At 49.9% G+C, this 20270-nt stretch overlaps 1 protein-coding gene across 2 annotated transcripts in view; it reads left to right on the plus strand.

The window, feature by feature from the left end:
- Positions 1-20270, plus strand: part of DPY19L3 (dpy-19 like C-mannosyltransferase 3) — a 51972-nt gene that overhangs the window by 13377 nt on the left and 18325 nt on the right. For both annotated transcript variants that reach the window (XM_088458972.1, XM_088458973.1), the window contains 5 exons: positions 3268-3391; positions 7714-7848; positions 16533-16664; positions 17782-17883; positions 18523-18593. In XM_088458972.1, coding sequence (XP_088315098.1) covers positions 3268-3391; positions 7714-7848; positions 16533-16664; positions 17782-17883; positions 18523-18593 — 564 coding nt within the window. The remainder of the gene's footprint in view (positions 1-3267; positions 3392-7713; positions 7849-16532; positions 16665-17781; positions 17884-18522; positions 18594-20270) is intronic.

Consider the following 20270-nt stretch of genomic DNA (forward strand, 5'->3'; position numbering starts at 1 on the left):
ATGGTGCTGCGAACGAAATCCGCAAGTCCGGCGGTACCGTAATTCAGCTGCACTTATTCGCACCACGAGGGGACTCTCTGGTAATTGACCCCATAAGGTACAGACTTGTCAGCACATAATCTGTGTAGGTGGCGTATTGCGCAGTGGAGCAATTAGCGCTTCATCACCTCCGTGTTGGTGGCGATGGTGGTTTCCAGTCCAAAACAAACCTTCTCCCAGCATAAAATAGATGGGAAGAGAGGGTACGTTCGTGGCTGGGTCACGCATCACAACCGGTGGGGAAGTCATGGGTAAATCCTTACTAAAGGTGTAAGGATCCAAAAAAGAACTAAGGCCCTGATTCAGAGCCGGATGCTCTGACCAGAGCGCTCGCTCTGAATCAGGGCCCACCTCCATTAAAATGGAGCGTCCTCCTGGACGCTCGTATAGCTGTGGGTCACCACCCACAGCATATACGAGCGTCCAACAAGATGGTCGCGATGGTCTTGACCATCGCGGCCATCGGACTTGCGAGTGAAACCCTGTGGTCGGGTTTCTCAACCGCAAGGCCAGGAGTGATTTTGGCTCTATCAGAGCCAAAATCACTCCCACTGACATCACTAGTGATGTCAGTGGGGCCGGACTCAGACGGTAGGCGTTCCCATAGGAACGCCTCCGTCTGGCAGGCATGCCCACCAAAGGGGGCGTGCTGTCAATCAACATCGACAGCACGCCCCCTTTGGTGCGAGACCCGGAGCGATGGAAAGTCCTTCGCTCGCCGGGTCTCGCGCATGCGCACGACGGAGCTCCCTCCGTCGTGCGCATGCGCAGTGGGGACCATTGACCCACTTGCGAGCGTACTGCCGCTCGCGAGTGGGTCTGAATGACCCCCTAAGTGAATTGTTATCATGTGGCGCATTCTGGGCCAATTAATTTGGACAATTAAAAGATGAAAATCAATTGAAAAATCCAATAGGATCCCAATACAGCTAAATATTTAAAGTGTATGTAAGAAGTGTGTAATGAAAGAAAGCTGGTTAGAATAATATATGTACCACTTTTTATGTATATTTGTATAATTCTACCCAAATAGTTTAGGTAATTATTAGAACATAACATTGTGTGATTGTGCTGAGTTGTCATATATAGGAGGCGCGTTCATATCCATATATAAAAGCCCAAAATATTTCTCACACTCATGAATATTCCACATCAAACAGGACCCAGAAGCCTAAACAACCTCATCGCCTAAACGTTGCTGGTAACGAGCTTGCCCTGCTACTGGGTGCCGTGTTATCTAATAGAGTCCTAACTATTTTGGAACACTTGGGCTTTACGTTACCGGGTTTTGTGGATCAGGGAGCACTCCCCACTTGCAGCAATATATAAACGTGTTTAATGTCATCACATAGAACAATAATCACATTCTCCTTGATATCTGGACTATAGATAGACAGTTAAAAACTCGACAAGGTTTAGATAGACACCAGATGTTAGGCGGGCAATAGGCTGACAGGGACAAAAGGTCGTCACACTAAAGGTCACCATGGAAGAAGGTCGACCGTAACAAATGATCGGGGTCAAAAGGTCGACATCAACATGATCGACGCATTGGTTTTTTTTGTTTGGTTAGGTTTAAGCACTTACCAGAGTGTTAGGGTTAGGCACTTACCCCAACTTTTATGGTTAGGCACCAGGAGGGAGGGCTAGGGTTAGGCGCTTACCGGAGGGTTAGGCGCTAGATATGACTGTTAGGGTCAGGCACCTATCCTGACGGTAAGGGTTAGGCACCAGAAGGGAGAGTTAGGGTTAGGCGCTTACCAGACGGTTAGGCACTAGATGGGACGGTTAGGGTCAGGCACCTATCCCGATGGTAAGGGTTAGGCACCAGGAGGGAGGGTTAGGGTTAAGCACCAGGATGGGAGGGCTAGGGTTAGGCGCTTACCAGAGGGTTAGGCACTAGAAGGGACAGTTAGGGTCAGGCACCTATCCCGACGGTAAGGGTTAGGCACCAGGAGGGAGGGTTAGGGTTGGTGAAGATTAGGGTTAGAAAACAAAAAACATGTGTTGACCTGTGACCCTGTTGACTTTCTTCCATGTTGACCTTTAGTGTGTCGACCTTTTGTCCCATCACCCTAATGCCTGTCTAACACCTGGTGTCTATCTAGACGTCGACCATTTAACTGTTTTATACCATAACCTTCTCCATTGTGTTCAGCCTAGTGGGAACACTATAAACTAAACACATAGCCAAAGCAGTTATTCCAACATTTCAGAACTTAATTGTTCTTTCATCAGGGCCAAAAATAAATTAGGTTTTCACCTTATGTAGCAGCATCCAGGGTGTAGACACCATGCTGCCCTGGAAGTGCAAGTGGTCACATGACGCCAAAAAGGAAGTGCACCTATCACCATGGAAACAAATATAAGTTATGGAAATTCCATCAAAATCGCACAGTTATGGTGTGTACACACTGGGCGATCAGGAAAGACAGTATGATTATGACATCATAATCGTTCCGTCGTTCCTGATCCCCTGTAGTGTCTGCACTGAACGATCAGTCATCAGTGCAGGCACCGTCCATCATTCCTGAACATGCCAATCTGTCGTTATCATCAGATTGTGCTGCATGTTCAGGCGATGGACAATGTCAGAAACGACCAGCGGGAGTGCGCATCGCTGGTTGTTTCCGACATAAAAGTGCACGATTTGTGCACGATTACTGAGCGACTGCTCGATTACGATGTCGTAATCGTGCAGTCGCTCAGTAATATCGCCCAGTGTGTACCCACCACTAGAAAAAAATCTAATCACTGAAACAGACAGACATGCTGATACAGTTATTGGGGGCGATTCAATTGTTTATAAGGGGGCTATTTTCTTTAGGGCGCCCCACGGAGCAATTTAATTATTGCTCTGTCTGGGCACGACAGCCGCCGGCTGTATGGGCGGTTTAACCAGGACTTTAGACACTGGGCGCACATTAACTATTGCCGCCCCCAAAACATTTGAATCGCTCCCACTGACGGCAGTACATAAATAGCTACCAGACAATAATACTTTGTGCTACAATAGACTGGAAACTATGTAACAGTAACTAAGATACTAATCTTATACCTATGTTTTATGGCACAACAGAATGAATATGTGCGTGGTCATTGCGTATTGCGTCTGTGAACACTTACTGTATAATGGGGCATTATATTAGCCACAATCTCCCCTGTACCATCAGTCTTACCTGTCAGGGTGGTTTCCTTCTGACCCAATGTTACCTTTGTATTGGACAGAATTGAGACTACGCGGGTTGAGTTTACTATTCCTCTTAGAGAAAACTGGGCTCTGCCATTTTTTGCCGTTCAGATAGCGGGAATTTCGTATTACCTGAGACCTGATGTATCGCCTGTAAAGGAGGTAAGAGCCGTCACGGCATTTTATCTGGGGGATGGGCTGCTTGCCTTATCACATTATGTATAGGGGAGGGGCTGCTTTCCTTATCACATTATGTATAGGGGAGGGGCTGCTTTCCTTATCACATTATGTATAGGGGAGGGGCTGCTTTCCTTATCGCAGTATGTATAGGGGAGGGGCTGCTTTCCTTATCACATTATGTATAGGGGAGGGGCTGCTTTCCTTATCGCAGTATGTATAGGGGAGGGGCTGCTTTCCTTATCACATTATGTATAGGGGAGGGGCTGCTTTCCTTATCGCATTATGTATAGGGGAGGGGCTGCTTTCCTTATCACATTATGTATAGGGGAGGGGCTGCTTTCCTTATCGCAGTATGTATGGGGAGGGGCTGCTTTCCTTATCACATTATGTATAGGGGAGGGGCTGCTTTCCTTATCACATTATGTATAGGGGAGTGGCTGCTTTCCTTATCACATTATGTATAGGGGAGTGGCTGCTTTCCTTATCACATTATGTATAGGGGAGGGGCTGCTTTCCTTATCACATTATGTATAGGGGAGGGGCTGCTTTCCTTATCACATTATGTATAGGGGAGGGGCTGCTTTCCTTATCACATTATGTATAGGGGAGTGGCTGCTTTCCTTATCACATTATGTATAGGGGAGGGGCTGCTTTCCTTATCACATTATGTATAGGGGAGGGGCTGCTTTCCTTATCACATTATGTATAGGGGAGGGGCTGCTTTCCTTATCGCAGTATGTATAGGGGAGGGGCTGCTTTCCTTATCGCAGTATGTATAGGGGAGGGGCTGCTTTCCTTATCACATTATGTGTAGGGGAGGGGCTGCTTTCCATTATAGCTGGGAGACGGTTGGTGCCATTAACAGTTCTATCTGGGAGACGGTTGGTGCCATTATCACATTATAGCTGGGAAACGGTTGGTGTCATTATCAGTTATAGCTGGGAAACGGTTGGTGCCATTATCACATTATAGCTGGGAAACGGTTGGTGCCATTATCACATTATAGCTGGGAAACGGTTGGAGTCATTATCAGTTATAGCTGGGAAACGGTTGGTGCCATTATCACATTATAGCTGGGAAACGGTTGGAGTCATTATCAGTTATAGCTGGGAAACGGTTGGTGCCATTATCACATTATAGCTGGGAAACGGTTGGTGCCATTATCACATTATAGCTGGGAAACGGTTGGTGTCATTATCAGTTATAGTTGGGAAACGGTTGGTGTCATTATCAGTTATAGCTGGGAGACGGTTGGTGTCATTATCAGTTATAGTTGGGAAACGGTTGGTGCCTTTATCACATTATAGCTGGGAGACGGTTGGTGTCATTATCCGTTATAGTTGGGAAACGGTTGGTGCCATTATCACATTATAGCTGGGAGACGGTTGGTGCCATTATCAGTTATAGTTGGGAAACGGTTGGTGTCATTATCACATTATAGCTGGGAAATGGTTGGTGTCATTATCAGTTATAGTTGGAAAATGGTTGGTGCCATTATCACATTATAGCTGGGAAACGGTTGGTGCCATTATCAGTTATAGCTGGGAAACGGTTGGTGGTGCCATTATCAGTTATAGCTGGGAAATGGTTGGTGTCATTATCAGTTATAGCTGGGAAACGTTTGGTGCCATTATCCGTTATATTTGGGAAACGGTTGGTGCCATTATCACATTATAGCTGGGAAACGATTGGTGCCATTATCAGTTATAGTTGGGAAACGGTTGGTGTCATTATCACATTATAGCTGGGAAACGGTTGGTGTCATTATCACATTATAGCTGGGAAACGGTTGGTGTCATTATCACATTATAGCTGGGAAACGGTTGGTGCCATTAACACATTATAGCTGGGAAACGGTTGGTGCCATTAACACATTATAGCTGGGAGACGGTTGGTGTCATTAACACATTATAGCTGGGAGACGGTTGGTGTCATTATCACATTATAGTTGGGAAACAGTTGGTGTCATTATCACATTATAGCTGGGAAACGGTTGGTGCCATTATCACATTATAGCTGGGAAACGGTTGGTGCCATTATCACATTATAGCTGGGAGACGGTTGGTGCCATTATCACATTATAGCTGGGAGACGGTTGGTGTCATTATCACATTATAGCTGGGAAAGGTTGGTGTCATTATCACATTATAGCTGGGAAAGGTTGGTGTCATTATTACATTATAGCTGGGAAACGGTTGGTGCCATTATCACATTATAGCTGGGAAACGGTTGGTGTCATTATTACATTATAGCTGGGAAACGGTTGGTGCCATTATCACATTATAGCTGGGAAACGGTTGGTGCCATTATCACATTATAGCTGGGAAACGGTTGGTGCCATTATCAGTTATAGCTGGGAAACGGTTGGTGCCATTATCACATTATAGCTGGGAAACGGTTGGTGCCATTATCACATTATAGCTGGGAAACGGTTGGTGCCATTATCACATTGTGGGGCAGATTTATTAACTGCTGAAGCGGCATCAGCGCACATTACGTGCGCTGATACCGCTTCTCCCCATGTATGATTGGGGGGCTGGGCGTCCCTGTCATTATCGGCATTGATATCTACAAGATAGCAGCGAGATGCCCTATCCCCACAGCAGGGACAGCGCTCCTGCCGATAAGATGTTAATACATCTCATCGTTGGCGTTTCCTGCTTTGCCTAGGTAAAGAGGCGAAGCGGGAAGCGTTATAACGGCACAATAAGGGGCTGTTGCACAACAAGTGTTAGCAATTTGAGCTGCGTCACAGTTGCTGGATAACTATGGGATATATTGTATTTAGAACCCTGGCAAAGGTTCAGACTCTTCTGTATAGCTTGACACTGAGTATTGCACAAAATAAACTTTAACAATCTCCAACTTCTGGTATATTTTATTATATAGCATCTGATGTAAATTGTTTTAATATTGTTCACAATATACAGTCTTTTTGGTAAAATGCATTAGAGCCAGGGTATCAAACTTGCTGCCCTCCATCTGCTGTGCAACCACACATTCCTGCATGCACTGCCATAGTTTTGCTATTAGGGCATGGTAAGACTGTGGCAGGGCCCACAAGTTTGACACGACTGCATTAGGGGCTGCCACCGGAGCCGAGACATTAGGGTCTGCCACCGGAGCCGAGGCAATAGAGGCTGCCACCGGAGCCGAGGCAATAGGGGCTGCCACCGGAGCCGAGGCATTAGGGGCTGCCACCGGAGCCGAGACATTAGGGGCTGCCACCGGAGCCGAGACATTAGGGGCTGCCACCGGAGCCGAGACATTAGGGGCTGCCACCGGAGCCGAGACATTAGGGGCTGCCACCGGAGCCGAGACATTAGGGGCTGCCACCGGAGCCGAGACATTAGGGGCTGCCACCGGAGCCGAGACATTAGGGGCTGCCACCGGAGCCGAGACATTAGGGGCTGCCACCGGAGCCGAGGCATTAGGGGCTGCCACCGGAGCCGAGGCATTAGGGGCTGCCACCGGAGCCGAGGCAATAGGGGCTGCCACCGGAGCCGAGGCAATAGGGGCTGCCACCGGAGCCGAGGCAATAGGGGCTGCCACCGGAGCCGAGGCAATAGGGGCTGCCACCGGAGCCGAGGCAATAGGGGCTGCCACCGGAGCCGAGGCAATAGGGGCTGCCACCGGAGCCGAGGCAATAGGGGCTGCCACCGGAGCCGAGGCAATAGGGGCTGCCACCGGAGCCGAGGCAATAGGGGCTGCCACCGGAGCCGAGGCAATAGGGGCTGCCACCGGAGCCGAGGCAATAGGGGCTGCCACCGGAGCCGAGGCAATAGGGGCTGCCACCGGAGCCGAGGCAATAGGGGCTGCCACCGGAGCCGAGGCAATAGGGGCTGCCACCGGAGCCGAGGCAATAGGGGCTGCCACCGGAGCCGAGGCAATAGGGGCTGCCACCGGAGCCGAGGCAATAGGGGCTGCCACCGGAGCCGAGGCAATAGGGGCTGCCACCGGAGCCGAGGCAATAGGGGCTGCCACCGGAGCCGAGGCAATAGGGGCTGCCACCGGAGCCGAGGCAATAGGGGCTGCCACCGGAGCCGAGGCAATAGGGGCTGCCACCGGAGCCGAGGCAATAGGGGCTGCCACCGGAGCCGAGGCAATAGGGGCTGCCACCGGAGCCGAGGCAATAGGGGCTGCCACCGGAGCCGAGACACTGGATTATTCCTGTACAACGTTATGTCGCTGTCATTCCATATCTTGTAGGGTCCTTTTATGGCCAATATATGTTGCTGGTGACTTATTTCCTTATTTGTTTTTATCTTCTTTATGTGTGAATTTAATTTCATGTTCCTATCCAGAGACTGTCCCTTCTTGTAGTGTTCATCGCAACCTTCACCTTCAGTCTCACCTGGCAGTTCAACCAGTTTGTCTTACTCCTGCAAGGCCTGGTTCTGTTTGCACTGGACTGTCTGGACCTGGTTCCCCCCAACAAGGTAATGGTCAAGAAACTTTCATAGCCAAGATCAGAGCAGATCTCCCAAATATAATCTATAGCTGCTTGTAAATTATCAAAGTTCTAGACTGTTACATTTTAAAGTTTGAGATAACTAAAATCTGCATAATACACAATTAATGCTAATAGATGTATAAAGACTTGTGAGTGATAGATGTATAAACACTTGTGAGTGATAGATATATAAAGACTTGTGAGTGATAGATGTATAAAGACTTGTGAGTGATAGATGTATAAAGACTTGTGAGTGATAGATGTATAAACACTTGTGAGTGATAGATGTATAAACACTTGTGAGTGATAGATATATAAAGACTTGTGAGTGATAGATGTATAGACACTTGTGAATGATAGGTGTATAGACACTTGTGAATGATAGGTGTATAGACACTTGTGAATGATAGGTGTATAGACACTTGTGAATGATAGGTGTATAGACACTTGTGAATGATAGGTGTATAGACACTTGTGAATGATAGGTGTATAGACACTTGTGAATGATAGGTGTATAGACACTTGTGAATGATAGGTGTATAGACACTTGTGAATGATAGGTGTATAGACACTTGTGAATGATAGGTGTATAGACACTTGTGAATGATAGGTGTATAGACACTTGTGAATGATAGGTGTATAGACACTTGTGAATGATAGGTGTACAGACACTTGTGAGTGATAGGTGTACAGACACTTGTGAGTGATAGATGTATAAAGACTTGTGAGTGATAGGTGTATAGACACTTGTGAATGATAGGTGTACAGACACTTGTGAATGATGGGTGTATAGACACTTGTGAATGATGGGTGTATAGACACTTGTGAATGATGGGTGTATAGACACTTGTGAATGATGGGTGTATAGACACTTGTGAATGATGGGTGTATAGACACTTGTGAATGATAGGTGTATAGACACTTGTGAATGATAGGTGTATAGACACTTGTGAATGATAGGTGTATAGACACTTGTGAATAAGATCTGTATAAACAGCGAGTTCTGATGTCATCACCTCAGTGTTCATTAGGAACACTATTATAAGGATTAATTCACCACCTACTGTAATGTATTACAGATATTTCAAGTCACTTGGAGATCCGGAACCTGTATAAAACATCCTGTATTCTATCACATCTGTGTATAATCCCGGAACTCCTCTGTGACTTATAATATCCTTATTTACACTAAGGTATTATGTTATCTCATATACTGTATATAAATTACAATATGGGATAGCTATTTCATATAGCGCATCAATGCTCTTCTTATAGAGGAAATCCATTGCTGGAATCGGCTAGTGTAAGTGTGTTGGTAGCCGATTCTCATTGGTCTTCCTGCTCACACTCTCATTCTGTGATTGGATGGCCTGCATGCTCATTGGCTCAACCCACAAAATGGCTGCCTCTGCTTCAGGCGTGACCCGATCCTGCACATTACACAGGTCTGGGATGGAAAAATAATTGTTTGAAAAATGTTCACGGTTGATTTTCCGTAGATTTTTGGGTGCAGATTTCAGTAAAAATACTAAACCAAATTCCGTCATGTACCAGTTTTTTCACAAAATGTAAAATGTAATTTCCCCGTCCAATAATTTGTCTATTCTTCCGTATAAACCTATTATTTTGGATTACCTTTGGAATTTAATGATTTGGTAAAGCACTTAAGCTGGGTACACACTAGACGATATTTCTACTTCAGGGTCCATAGGGTATCCACAGGATACCTTGGGGTATAGGTGTGACGTCAGTCGCAGGGCACCAAAGAGTTAAGCTTTCAGCCTCCCAGGATGCACTAGGTCCCCCTCCTATACCCCGCCCCCGAGCCAAGGCACCTCAGTTTAGTTTGGTGCCCGGCCGGAGTCGGGTGCACCTGTTGGAGTGGGGGCTAGAAGAGCCCCTGAAGCTTATTCTTCATGCAGCTGTGGCTGCACAACTGGATGAACAGCATGGACAGTCAGTCCTGACGTCCATGCTGTCTTCCCTACACCCCGCCGGTACCAGAACGCCGGTACTGATCCGGGGATGCTGGTGGGCGTCTGGGGTCACAGCTAGCGGTGACCCCAGATGCTCCGGACCATGGCCGGATTCAAGGGGGACAGAGGTAAGCAGCGGGGTCCCGCGGTGGGTCCCCGCTGATCACATGGTCCTAAGTCCCCAGGCAGGGGGCTCCCTGGGGACTGGCTGCAGCGTGGAGCCAGGCGACCAACCTGCGCTTCCACTACCCCCTGGGACAGCGGACCGCAGCAGAGCGGTAGCGCTGCGGCGTCCCAGGGGTTAAATGCATGCCAGGGGAGCGCGCCTTCCCTGTCTCACAGCCGGCGCCTCCCCCGCTGCACACAGCCCTCTCTGCATGCTGCCGACTGGTCCTGTGGCAGCGCTCCTCCCCCAGGCCAGCCTCCTCTCTGCTCCTCGGCGGCCATCTTCTCCAGAACGCATGGTGAACGCTGCTGGAAGCGCTGGAAGGAAGCATTGTGGTCTGGGTCCCCCCGCATACCTCTCCTCCGCTGTGGTCAGGTCTGTGTATGCAGCGCTGTGTCCTACCAGGCCCTGTGTCTGTGTAGTTGAGTGATCAGCGCTGTTAGTGCAGGAATTGTTATTTTTCTGCATTGTATGTGACTGTGCTAGCGCTGCTGCCTGTAATCTTTTCTTCTCTAAACTGTCAGCTTTATTACTGTCCCTGTTCTTTCTGCTAAAGCCCTTGCGGTGCGGTGCTGCAGGGTGGTCTCTCGCCTATTTAATACTTAATTGGTGAGAGAGGTCACATACGTGGTGCCATCATGTCTGAAAGTGATTTTCCCCTCCGGCTACAGTGTACCACGTGCAAAGTACCGTTAGCGGAGGGGGAGGGTAGCGCGGAGGGCCTTTGCCGGCAGTGTTTGTCCATGGCGCGGCCTATTACGGTTACAGCACCGGTACAGGAGCCGCCCTGGGCTTGTTTCGCTCAGGCGTTAACAGCTTTAGTGGGCCAGTTAGCTCCGCAGCCCGCGTTTACTCCGATGGGTTTGTCCCAGCAGTCTGTGGTGTCGTCACCCATGCAGGGGTTCCCACGACAATTGGTGGTACCCCACAGTCTCCCTATTTCCCCGCTCCCGGGTTCTCAGGAGCCAGCGTGGGTTAACTCCCTGACGAGTTCTGTACAGCACTTGTCGGATGTGTTGCAAGGGGAGTCTGTGATGCGGTCTCATAAAAGGCCGGTGGCGTCTCTGTCCGCTCCTTATGAGGATGACGAAGGGACGTCTGATGATGGGGAGATTCTAGATCCTTACGATCAGGAACCTCTCCATACTAAGGACGCTGATGCTAAGTCCAAAGTATATATTCCTGGACTTATTCGGGCGGTCCGCACAGCCTTGGTGATTGAGGACGAAGTTCCCCCAGCGGCTAAATCTAAGTATGCCTTTTTCAAAGATGTGAAGGGCGATGCCACAGTCTTTCCTCTTTCGGGTCAGTTGGTGGACCATTTAGAGGAGGCGTGGAAACAACCTGGCAAAAGATACCAGCCGCAGAGACGCCTGGCGGTGGCTTATCCGTTCGCGGATAATTATTTTGCGAAGTGGGAATCCCCTCCACAGGTGGATTCTCACGTGACCCGTCTTGTCCGTAGTGCCACATTGCCGATGCCATCCATGTCCTCCCTTAAGGATGCTACGGACCGCAAGGTAGAAATCTGCCTGAAGTCCGCTTATTCCCTTGCAGGGGGGGCAGCACGGCCGGCTATGGCCATTTGCTGGGTTGCCAGAGCGATGGAGCGCTGGGCGGATTCATTATAGGCTTCTTTTGAATCCGACTGTCCGGCCGATCAGGCGGAGTTGATTGGCAATCTCCGTGATTCGGCCACCTACATCAACGAGGCGGCTCTAGACATTAGTACTCTGGTGTCTAGAATTTCTTCAGCAGCGGTAGCTGCTCGTCGCACCTTGTGGCTGCGATCCTGGAAGGCGGACGCAGATTCCAAGAAAGGTCTGGAAGCGTTGCCGTTTACCGGAGAAGTTCTCTTCGGTCCGGATCTGGATAAGATTGTGGCCACGCTGGCGGCAGCCAAATCTGCCTGTCTCCCGTCGGCCGCTGCTCCTTCTGGTTCGGGACCATCGTCCTTTCGGTCATCTAGGGCCCAGGGCAGGCCCAAACCACAGTCGTTTCCTCGACAGGCTGGCCCTAAGAAATCGGTCAAGCCCCGGAAGCAGGCATGGAGTACCAGACGTCCGGCCCCCAAGCCAGATGACAAGCCTGCGGCCTGACGGTCCGGGCCTCCCTTTGGGGGATCCCAGGGTGGGAGGCCGCCTGCTACAGTTCGCCCAGTGTTGGTCGACCACTACGACAGACACTTGGGTTCTGGAGGTGGTTTCCCACGGATACGCCCTCTCCTTCCGGCACAGACCCCCGGCTCGCTTCTTCACCACGGGTCTCCCATCAGACCGGAACAAGGCTACGGAGCTGCGGAAGGTATTGCACACTATGCTCCAGGCTGGAGTTATAGTGGCGGTTCCATTCTCCCAGAGGGGCCAGGGTTTCTATTCAAATCTATTTTTGGTACAGAAACCCAATGGGTCATATCGTCCGATTCTCAACCTCAAAGCACTCAACAAGTCTTTGCGGGTCCCGAAGTTTCGGATGGAGACCCTACGGTCCATCATTCTGGCGCTGGAACCTGGGGACTACTTGGTGTCATTGGACATACAGGACGCTTACCTGCATGTCCCTATTCTTTGGCGCCATCAACAGTTCCTCAGGTTTGCAATCAGCAGCGACCACTTCCAGTTTCGGGCGTTACCTTTTGGCCTGGCAACAGCACCACGTGTTTTCACCAAGGTGATGGCGGTCATGGCGGCTTCTCTGCGGCTGCAGGGAGTCCGCATGTTGCCGTATTTGGACGACCTGTTATTGGTGGCAGGATCTCCAGAGCTCCTGTTACGCCACTTGGACCTGACCATTGCACTGCTGCAACGGCACGGCTGGCTAATCAACTGGCAGAAGTCCACTCTAATCCCGTCTCGGAGGATTCTGCATCTTGGAGCCTTATTGGACTCGGGACAGCAAAGGATCTTCGTGACGGAGGACAAGATCTCTGCTTTACAGTCAAGGGTGCGCAGTTGTCTGCACAGCCGCCGGGTGTCCTTACACTCGGCGATGAGGTTACTGGGCTCCATGGTGTCGGTGTTCGACATGGTGGAATACGCCCAGTTTCACTCCAGACCTCTGCAGCACCTGATCCTGTCCAAGTGGAACGGGCTGACTCAGTCTCTGAAGTCCCAGACGATTGTGCTCACCCAGGAGGTTCGCCTGTCCCTTACGTGGTGGTTACAGACGACCCACCTCAACAAGGGACGTCCGTTCTGGGTTCCAAATTGGGTCCTGTTGACAACGGACGCCAGTCTTCGGGGCTGGGGAGCAGTTTCGGGTCCACACTTGTTCCAGGGCAGGTGGACGCCGACAGAAGCGGAGCTTCCAATAAATATCTTGGAACTCCGTGCGGTCTTCAATGCTCTCCAGCAGGCACAGCGGTTTCTCCAGGGTCGCCCGGTGCAGGTCCAGTCGGACAACGCTACCACCGTGGCCTACATAAACAGGCAAGGAGGAACTCGCAGTCGGGCGGCTCTCGTAGAGGTGTCTCGGATCCTGGTTTGGGCGGAGCGCAATCTTCCGGCCATATCAGCGGTCTTCATCCCGGGAGTGCTCAATTGGGAGGCGGACTTTCTAAGTCGCCAGGACGTTCATCCGGGGGAATGGTCCCTGCACCCGGACGTTTTTCAACTACTGGTGGACAGGTGGGGTCTTCCAGAAATCGACCTCATGGCGTCCCGGCACAACAACAAGTTGCCGGTGTACGGGTCTCGCACAAGAGACGAAGGGGCGTCTCTGGTGGATGCTCTGTCCGTCCGGTGGACGATCCGGTTCGCATACCTGTTCCCTCCGGTCTCCCTTCTTCCACGGGTAATCCGGAAATTCGGTAATCCGGAGGGACGCTCCTGTTGATAGCTCCCGCGTGGCCCAGACGGCACTGGTTCTCAGACCTTCAGGGTCTGTCCGTGGACATTCCTCTGCGGTTGCCGCTACGACCGGACCTTCTGTCTCAGGGTCCTTGCCTTCACCCGGACCTGACTCGGCTGTCTTTGACGGCGTGGCTGTTGAGACGGCCATGCTGAGGTCCCGGGGGTTTTCCAGCTCTGTGGTGCGTACCATGTTGCGAGCTCGGAAACCGTCTTCCGCGAGGATATACCATCGCGTGTGGCATACGTTCTTCCAGTGGTGTCGACCGAGAGGTTATGCACCGCGGGAGTTTCGTCTGTCTCGGATTCTCGCCTTCCTGCAAGCGGGACTAGATCATGGGCTTCGCCTTGCTTCTTTGAAGGTACAGGTTTCGGCCCTATCTGTCTGGTTTCACCGTAAGATTGCTACAATCCCGGATGTGCGCACCTTTATGCAGGGTGTTCTCCGCATTCAGCCGCCCTTTGTTCCACCTGTGGCGCCTTGGGATTTGGCTGTGGTCCTGAGGGCTCTCCAAGGACCGCCGTTTGAACCACTGGGCTCAGTGGATCTTAAATGGCTAACAGCTAAGACTGTTTTCCTTCTGGCCATTGCTTCGGCCAGACGTGTTTCTGAGTTAGGGGCTCTTTCTTGTAGACCCCCTTTCTTGGTTTTTTATGGGAACAGGGCAGTGCTCCGCACTCGGCCCGAGTTTCTTCCCAAAGTTGTTTCCCAGTTTCATATTAACGAGGAAATAGTTGTTCCGGCCTTTAACTCACCGGGTCTTTCCGTGGGTGAGGCCTCTTTGGATGTTGTGCGGGCCTTAAGGACTTATGTTGACCGCACTTCTTCGTTTAGGAAGTCGGACGCTTTGTTTGTCCTCTTTGGCTTCCGTAAAAAGGGTTGGCCTGCTTCAAAGCAAACTTTGGCAGCCTGGATCCGTATGGCTATTTCTGAAGCTTATCTTCATGAAGGCCTACCGGTCCCTCCTTCTCTGAAGGCTCATTCCACTAGGTCTGTGGGTCCTTCGTGGGCAGCTCGACGTGGTGCCTCGGCAGTTCAGATCTGCAAGGCTGCTACGTGGTCTTCTGTCCATACCTTCGTGAGGTATTACAGGTTTGACACCTTCGCCTCTCAGGATGCTTCCTTCGGGCGGCGGATTCTCCTTTCTGCACAGGAGCGTCCCCACCCTTAAAGGATACTGCTTTGGGACATCCCCAAGGTATCCTGTGGATACCCTATGGACCCTGAAGTAGAAAATATGAGATATGGTAAGAACTTACCCTTGTTATCTCTATTTCTACGAAGTCCATAGGGTTCCACAGGACTCCCGCCCTGTCGCACCTGTGCTGCAGATGGGCTTTGCTCTGGTCACCGGTTTTCCGTCTCCCTCTGGTGAGAATGTGATTCTTGTATGTGTCCAGATCTTTGTTCTCTCTCTTCCTTCTCCTCCTCCGGCCTATGGCTTGGTAACTAACTGAGGTGCCTTGGCTCGGGGGCGGGGTATAGGAGGGGGACCTAGTGCATCCTGGGAGGCTGAAAGCTTAACTCTTTGGTGCCCTGCGACTGACGTCACACCTGTACCCCAAGGTATCCTGTGGAACCCTATGGACTTCGTAGAAATAGAGATAACAAGGGTAAGTTCTTACCATATCTCATATTTTTGGACGACATGCCAATTTCGGACGGATCGGAACGGCAAATCGTCCAGTGTGTACGCACTATTACGCCCTCCCGTGAGGAGTTCGTTGTGTCTTTTGGTCGGCCCGACATGTTGCTCAATCTGAGGATGTTGTTATTGATCTTTACCACATCGTGCAGTGTGTACACGCTACAGAACGACCAGGCGATATGTTAACATTATACAGTCACCAATCTAACCACCAAACGATGCACGATATATCGTTCCGCCATTTGTAAGATTGCACAGTGTGCCCTATATCGTTTGTCCGGGAGTTCAAGGGAAATCGTTACCTATATCACATAATTTGCACATAGTCTATTGCAGTGGTTCTCAAACTCAGTCCTCAGGATCCCACACAGGTCATGTTTTCCAGGTCACCCAGCAGGTGCACAGATGTAGTCATTACTCACTGACACATTTTAAAAGACCCACAGGTGAAGCTAATGATTTCACTTGCGATTCTGTGAGGAGACCTGGAAGATATACACTGTTTGGGGTCCCGAGGACCACGTGTGAGAACCTGTGGTCTAACGTGTACCTAACTTTAGGACTCCCTAAAGAATATGCAGAAGTGTTAGGCTATCGGCTGAAGGAGAACTAATTGGCTCCCGGCACTTCTTTCTCCTGGTGTAAAAATAGAGAAAAAGGTTTCAACCTATACTCAAGATGGCGATGTAGCGACTGATCCAGTGATGGACGCTTTAGCAACAGCTGCTAAATCTTTGTACGCAGCGGCTGTGCGAAATTATGAAAATGGCGCTGGAGGCGTCTGGTGTGTTCTGTACAGCGGTATCGCCTCTTTCCTGTCACTTAGATCATTTTGGCTATAGGTTTCCCTAGGGCACCATTGAAACTTCAGCCATGAGATATAACCGTAAACCTTCCTCTGTCTTATATCTATAAAGTTCATTGAGCACTAATGTTATAACAGATTTCGATGTGTGGAACCGGCAGTAGATTTACGGTAGAGCTGCATTGGTTACCTTTTCATTCTGTGCACCGGTGTCCTGTTGTTTTAGGTGAGGAGTTTGTACATGATCCAAGCTACAAGCCTGATCCTGGTGTGTGTCCTGCAGTTCTTTAATACCATGATTGCGGGATCTCTGATTCTCAGCTTCATTCTGGCAGCGGTTATAGCACGGAGACTACAGGTGACCGGGGCATTTCCGCATATGATCATTTTCATTACATACCAACAGCTGTTGTGTTACATTGTAAGGGGATTATAGATCGCTCCTGGTGTGTAAGCGCACTACTGATTCTCCACCTGTAATCTGGTTTCAGTCACTCTTTTTCAACCAAATGTTTTTAGTAATCAGGACCGTGTTAGGCAGAGAAGTAATGTAACATTACAGAGCAGACTGTGTGACATGGGTGATTGGGTTGAACATCTTTTGTAGTGCAGTAAATACCTACATACTATTTGTGAGCTGAGCACAAAGTTTGACTATCATTTGACCAATGACACAGCTGAGGCTAGCCCGTACTAGTGACATAGCTGAGGCTAACCCGTACTAGTGACACAGCTGAGGCTAGCCCGTACTAGTGACATAGCTGAGGCTAACCCGTACTAGTGACACAGCTGAGGCTAGCCCGTACTAGTGACACAGCTGAGGCTAGCCCGTACTAGTGACACAGCTGAGGCTAGCCCGTACTAGTGACACAGCTGAGGCTAGCCCGTACTAGTGACACAGCTGAGGCTAGCCCGTACTAGTGACACAGCTGAGGCTAGCCCGTACTAGTGACACAGCTGAGGCTAGCTCGTACTAGTGGCATCGCTGAGGCTAGCAGCCTGCACTAGTGGCTTCGCTGAGACTAGCAGCCCGCACTAGTGGCATCGCTGAGACTAGCAGCCCGCACTAGTGGCATAGCTGAGGCTAGCAGCCCGCACTAGTGGCATAGCTGAGGCTAGCAGCCCGCACTAGTGGCATAGCTGAGGCTAGCAGCCCGCACTAGTGGCATAGCTGAGGCTAGCAGCCCGCACTAGTGGCATAGCTGAGGCTAGCAGCCCGCACTAGTGGCATAGCTGAGGCTAGCAGCCCGCACTAGTGGCATCGCTGAGGCTAGCAGCCCGCACTAGTGGCATCGCTGAGGCTAGCAGCCCGCACTAGTGGCATCGCTGAGGCTAGCAGCCCGCACTAGTGGCATCGCTGAGGCTAGCAGCCCGCACTAGTGGCATAGCTGAGGCTAGCAGCCTGTTTTTATTCTCCATTCTTCTGTTTTCTGAATTTAAAATTTTTTTTTTTGTTTATTATTTTTTTTTTTTAGCGAAATCTTAAAAGTGGGAGTTTTCTCAGAAGATTGTGGACCCTCAGTGGGCATGTACTCATTGTCCTGACTCTCGCTGGACTGATGAATAAGTGTGTGAAGGTAAGTACACAGTTACAGAACACAGAAATTCCTTCCTGCATCTAGAATTGTGTAACTAACGTATTTCACGTATAGAATTGTGTGCGCTACAAACACAATCTCCCGCCTGATTAGACGAGATTAATACTTCCCACTTGGCTGCTTGGAGCGCTGGCTGGCGTCACATAGCTTTGCTTTGCCTCCGTCTGTATACAGGGATTGGTAGTAAAAATATTGATTTAATACAAATATTTATTAGTTAAATTAAATAATTTGTAATAAGGGAGAACGCTGGATTGTATGATTGAGTGAAAGGAATAAGAGAGTAAAGTCACGCCAAAGTAACGCAGATAAATGTATAAGTGTCTCTCTGTACGAGGTGTAATCACGCCCCAATATGGCGCAGTAATGCTCCCGACCTGTCTCATGGCGGCTCTGACTATACCGGCTATGTACATACATGTTTATCCTGATAATGTGAGGGACTGGTTAATAAATCACCATCTGTAGTGTGATAATACTGGAGAGCTTTGCATAGTACATGCCTACTCCAAGCATTGCAAACTTTAGTTATACTTTCTTTTGTAATACACTATATACTCTATATCTTGACTTCTATTGGACTATTAATCACCTGCAAAATGGTTTTCTCCCTGACAGAAGATGCTCGGCTTGCAATCAGATGAACATATATTTAAGTTCGTACAAGCAAAGATGGGCTTTAAAACCAGGTAAAGGCTGTGATGACTGTGACTTCATTGACCATGCTGAGGTGTTCTGGCTGAGAAGTGGCCACTGTCCCTTTAACCTAAGTTTCTTCTTCAGGGTCCATAGGGTTCCACAGGGAGACCTTGGGGTGTAGGTGGTGGTTGAGGACCGGGCACCACACAATAAAAGCTTTCAGCTCCCGGGATGCATTGGTCCAACCCTTATATCCCAATATATACCTCAGTTCCCTCGGTGCCCGGCTGGAGTCGGGTCACCATTATGCAGTGGGTTGCTTAGGCAGCCCAAATAGCTTTTATGTGTTTTTGTTAGTACTTCTTACTGAGAGTGCAGCAGCAGACTGTCCACAGGACGTCTGCGCTGCCGCTCAGTCACCCCTCCGGGCACCGCAACGCCTGCGCTGGCTGGGGATTTCTGCTGGCATCCCGGGGTTCTCGCTCGCTGGCCCCGTGGACGGACCCAGACTGCAGCCCGGATACAAGGGGACAGGTAAGGCGGGTGACCCGCAGAGTGGCACTCTTACCTCCGGTCCCGGGAAAAACCAGAGGTGCTGAGAGTGAGCACAGGCTTCGTCCACAGTGATCCACTAGACCACCAGGGTTCCTATGGAGCAGGAATCCAGCGTCCCGGTGGTTAATAATCAGCATGGGGAGGTCAGCTTTCCCCATTAAAGCGGCCCCTCAGCTCAGGGCACCATTCCTCTGATGTCTCGCTTCCCTGAGCTGTTCTCCTCCTCCGACCACGCCCCCTCTGAGGTCTCCGGCGGCCATTTTCTCCAGGCTCTGCCACAGCTCTCTCAGGAAACGCTGGGTCCGGTGCCCCTACATACCTCTCCCTGGAGTCAGGTTATGTAGCGCTATAGCCTACCAGATACTGAGTCTCTGACCACAGAAACTGTGTAGTTGATTGTAGTGCCATTCTGCAGTTATATTGTATTTCTGCATTGTATGTGACTTATGCCAGCGCTGCCTGTCTATATCCCTATACTGTTAGTATATATCTTTTCCTTTTTCTCTTACTTTGCCCTAACATCCAGGTGTGTTCAGGGTTTTCCTGTGCCTCACATCTCTAAAAACAAATGTATTTGTGACGGTTGTTACATACAGTTGGTTACTGCACTGGGCCATATTTGTGCTGTGCGCTCCTGCAGCTTGCCCAAGCATAAGACAGGATCAGTGTATTGCATTTCTACTTGTATTCTACATACCAAGTGGTTGCATTATACCCAGTACCATATTCTGTGCTGTACCGCTCTACAGCTATGTCTAGCAAGGGCAAGAGTAGCAAGCAAGCATCTGCACCCATACTGCTGTCATGCAAATTATTTGCTGCAGGCTTAAGTGAGGAGGATTTGATACAAGATGGGTTATGTGCTAAGTATTATATCCCACCAGGCCCATCAAACCCCCCAGCTTCTGCACAAAAGCCTCCCTGGGCTTCCTTCTCTCAGATGCTAGCTGCTATTGCGGACTGCCTAGCGGTACCGGCTGTAATTCCCCCTATGGGGTTACCACAACAGGCCGTAATGCCCTCTCTGAGGTTGCCACAACAGGTTTAGGCTATACAGGTACCTCCTTTACCCCCTCCATGGGTAGACGTACTTTCTAGCTCAGTACAGAGTCTGGTGGCTACCCCAACAGCCTTTCAAGCTATGTTGCCAGGTGAGAAGCCCCTACCCAGTA

The sequence above is a fragment of the Taudactylus pleione genome, unplaced genomic scaffold (genome assembly GCF_031769625.1).
Source record: "Taudactylus pleione unplaced genomic scaffold, aTauple2 ptg000885l, whole genome shotgun sequence".
In the NCBI taxonomy this organism is placed as follows: Eukaryota; Metazoa; Chordata; class Amphibia; order Anura; family Myobatrachidae; genus Taudactylus; species Taudactylus pleione.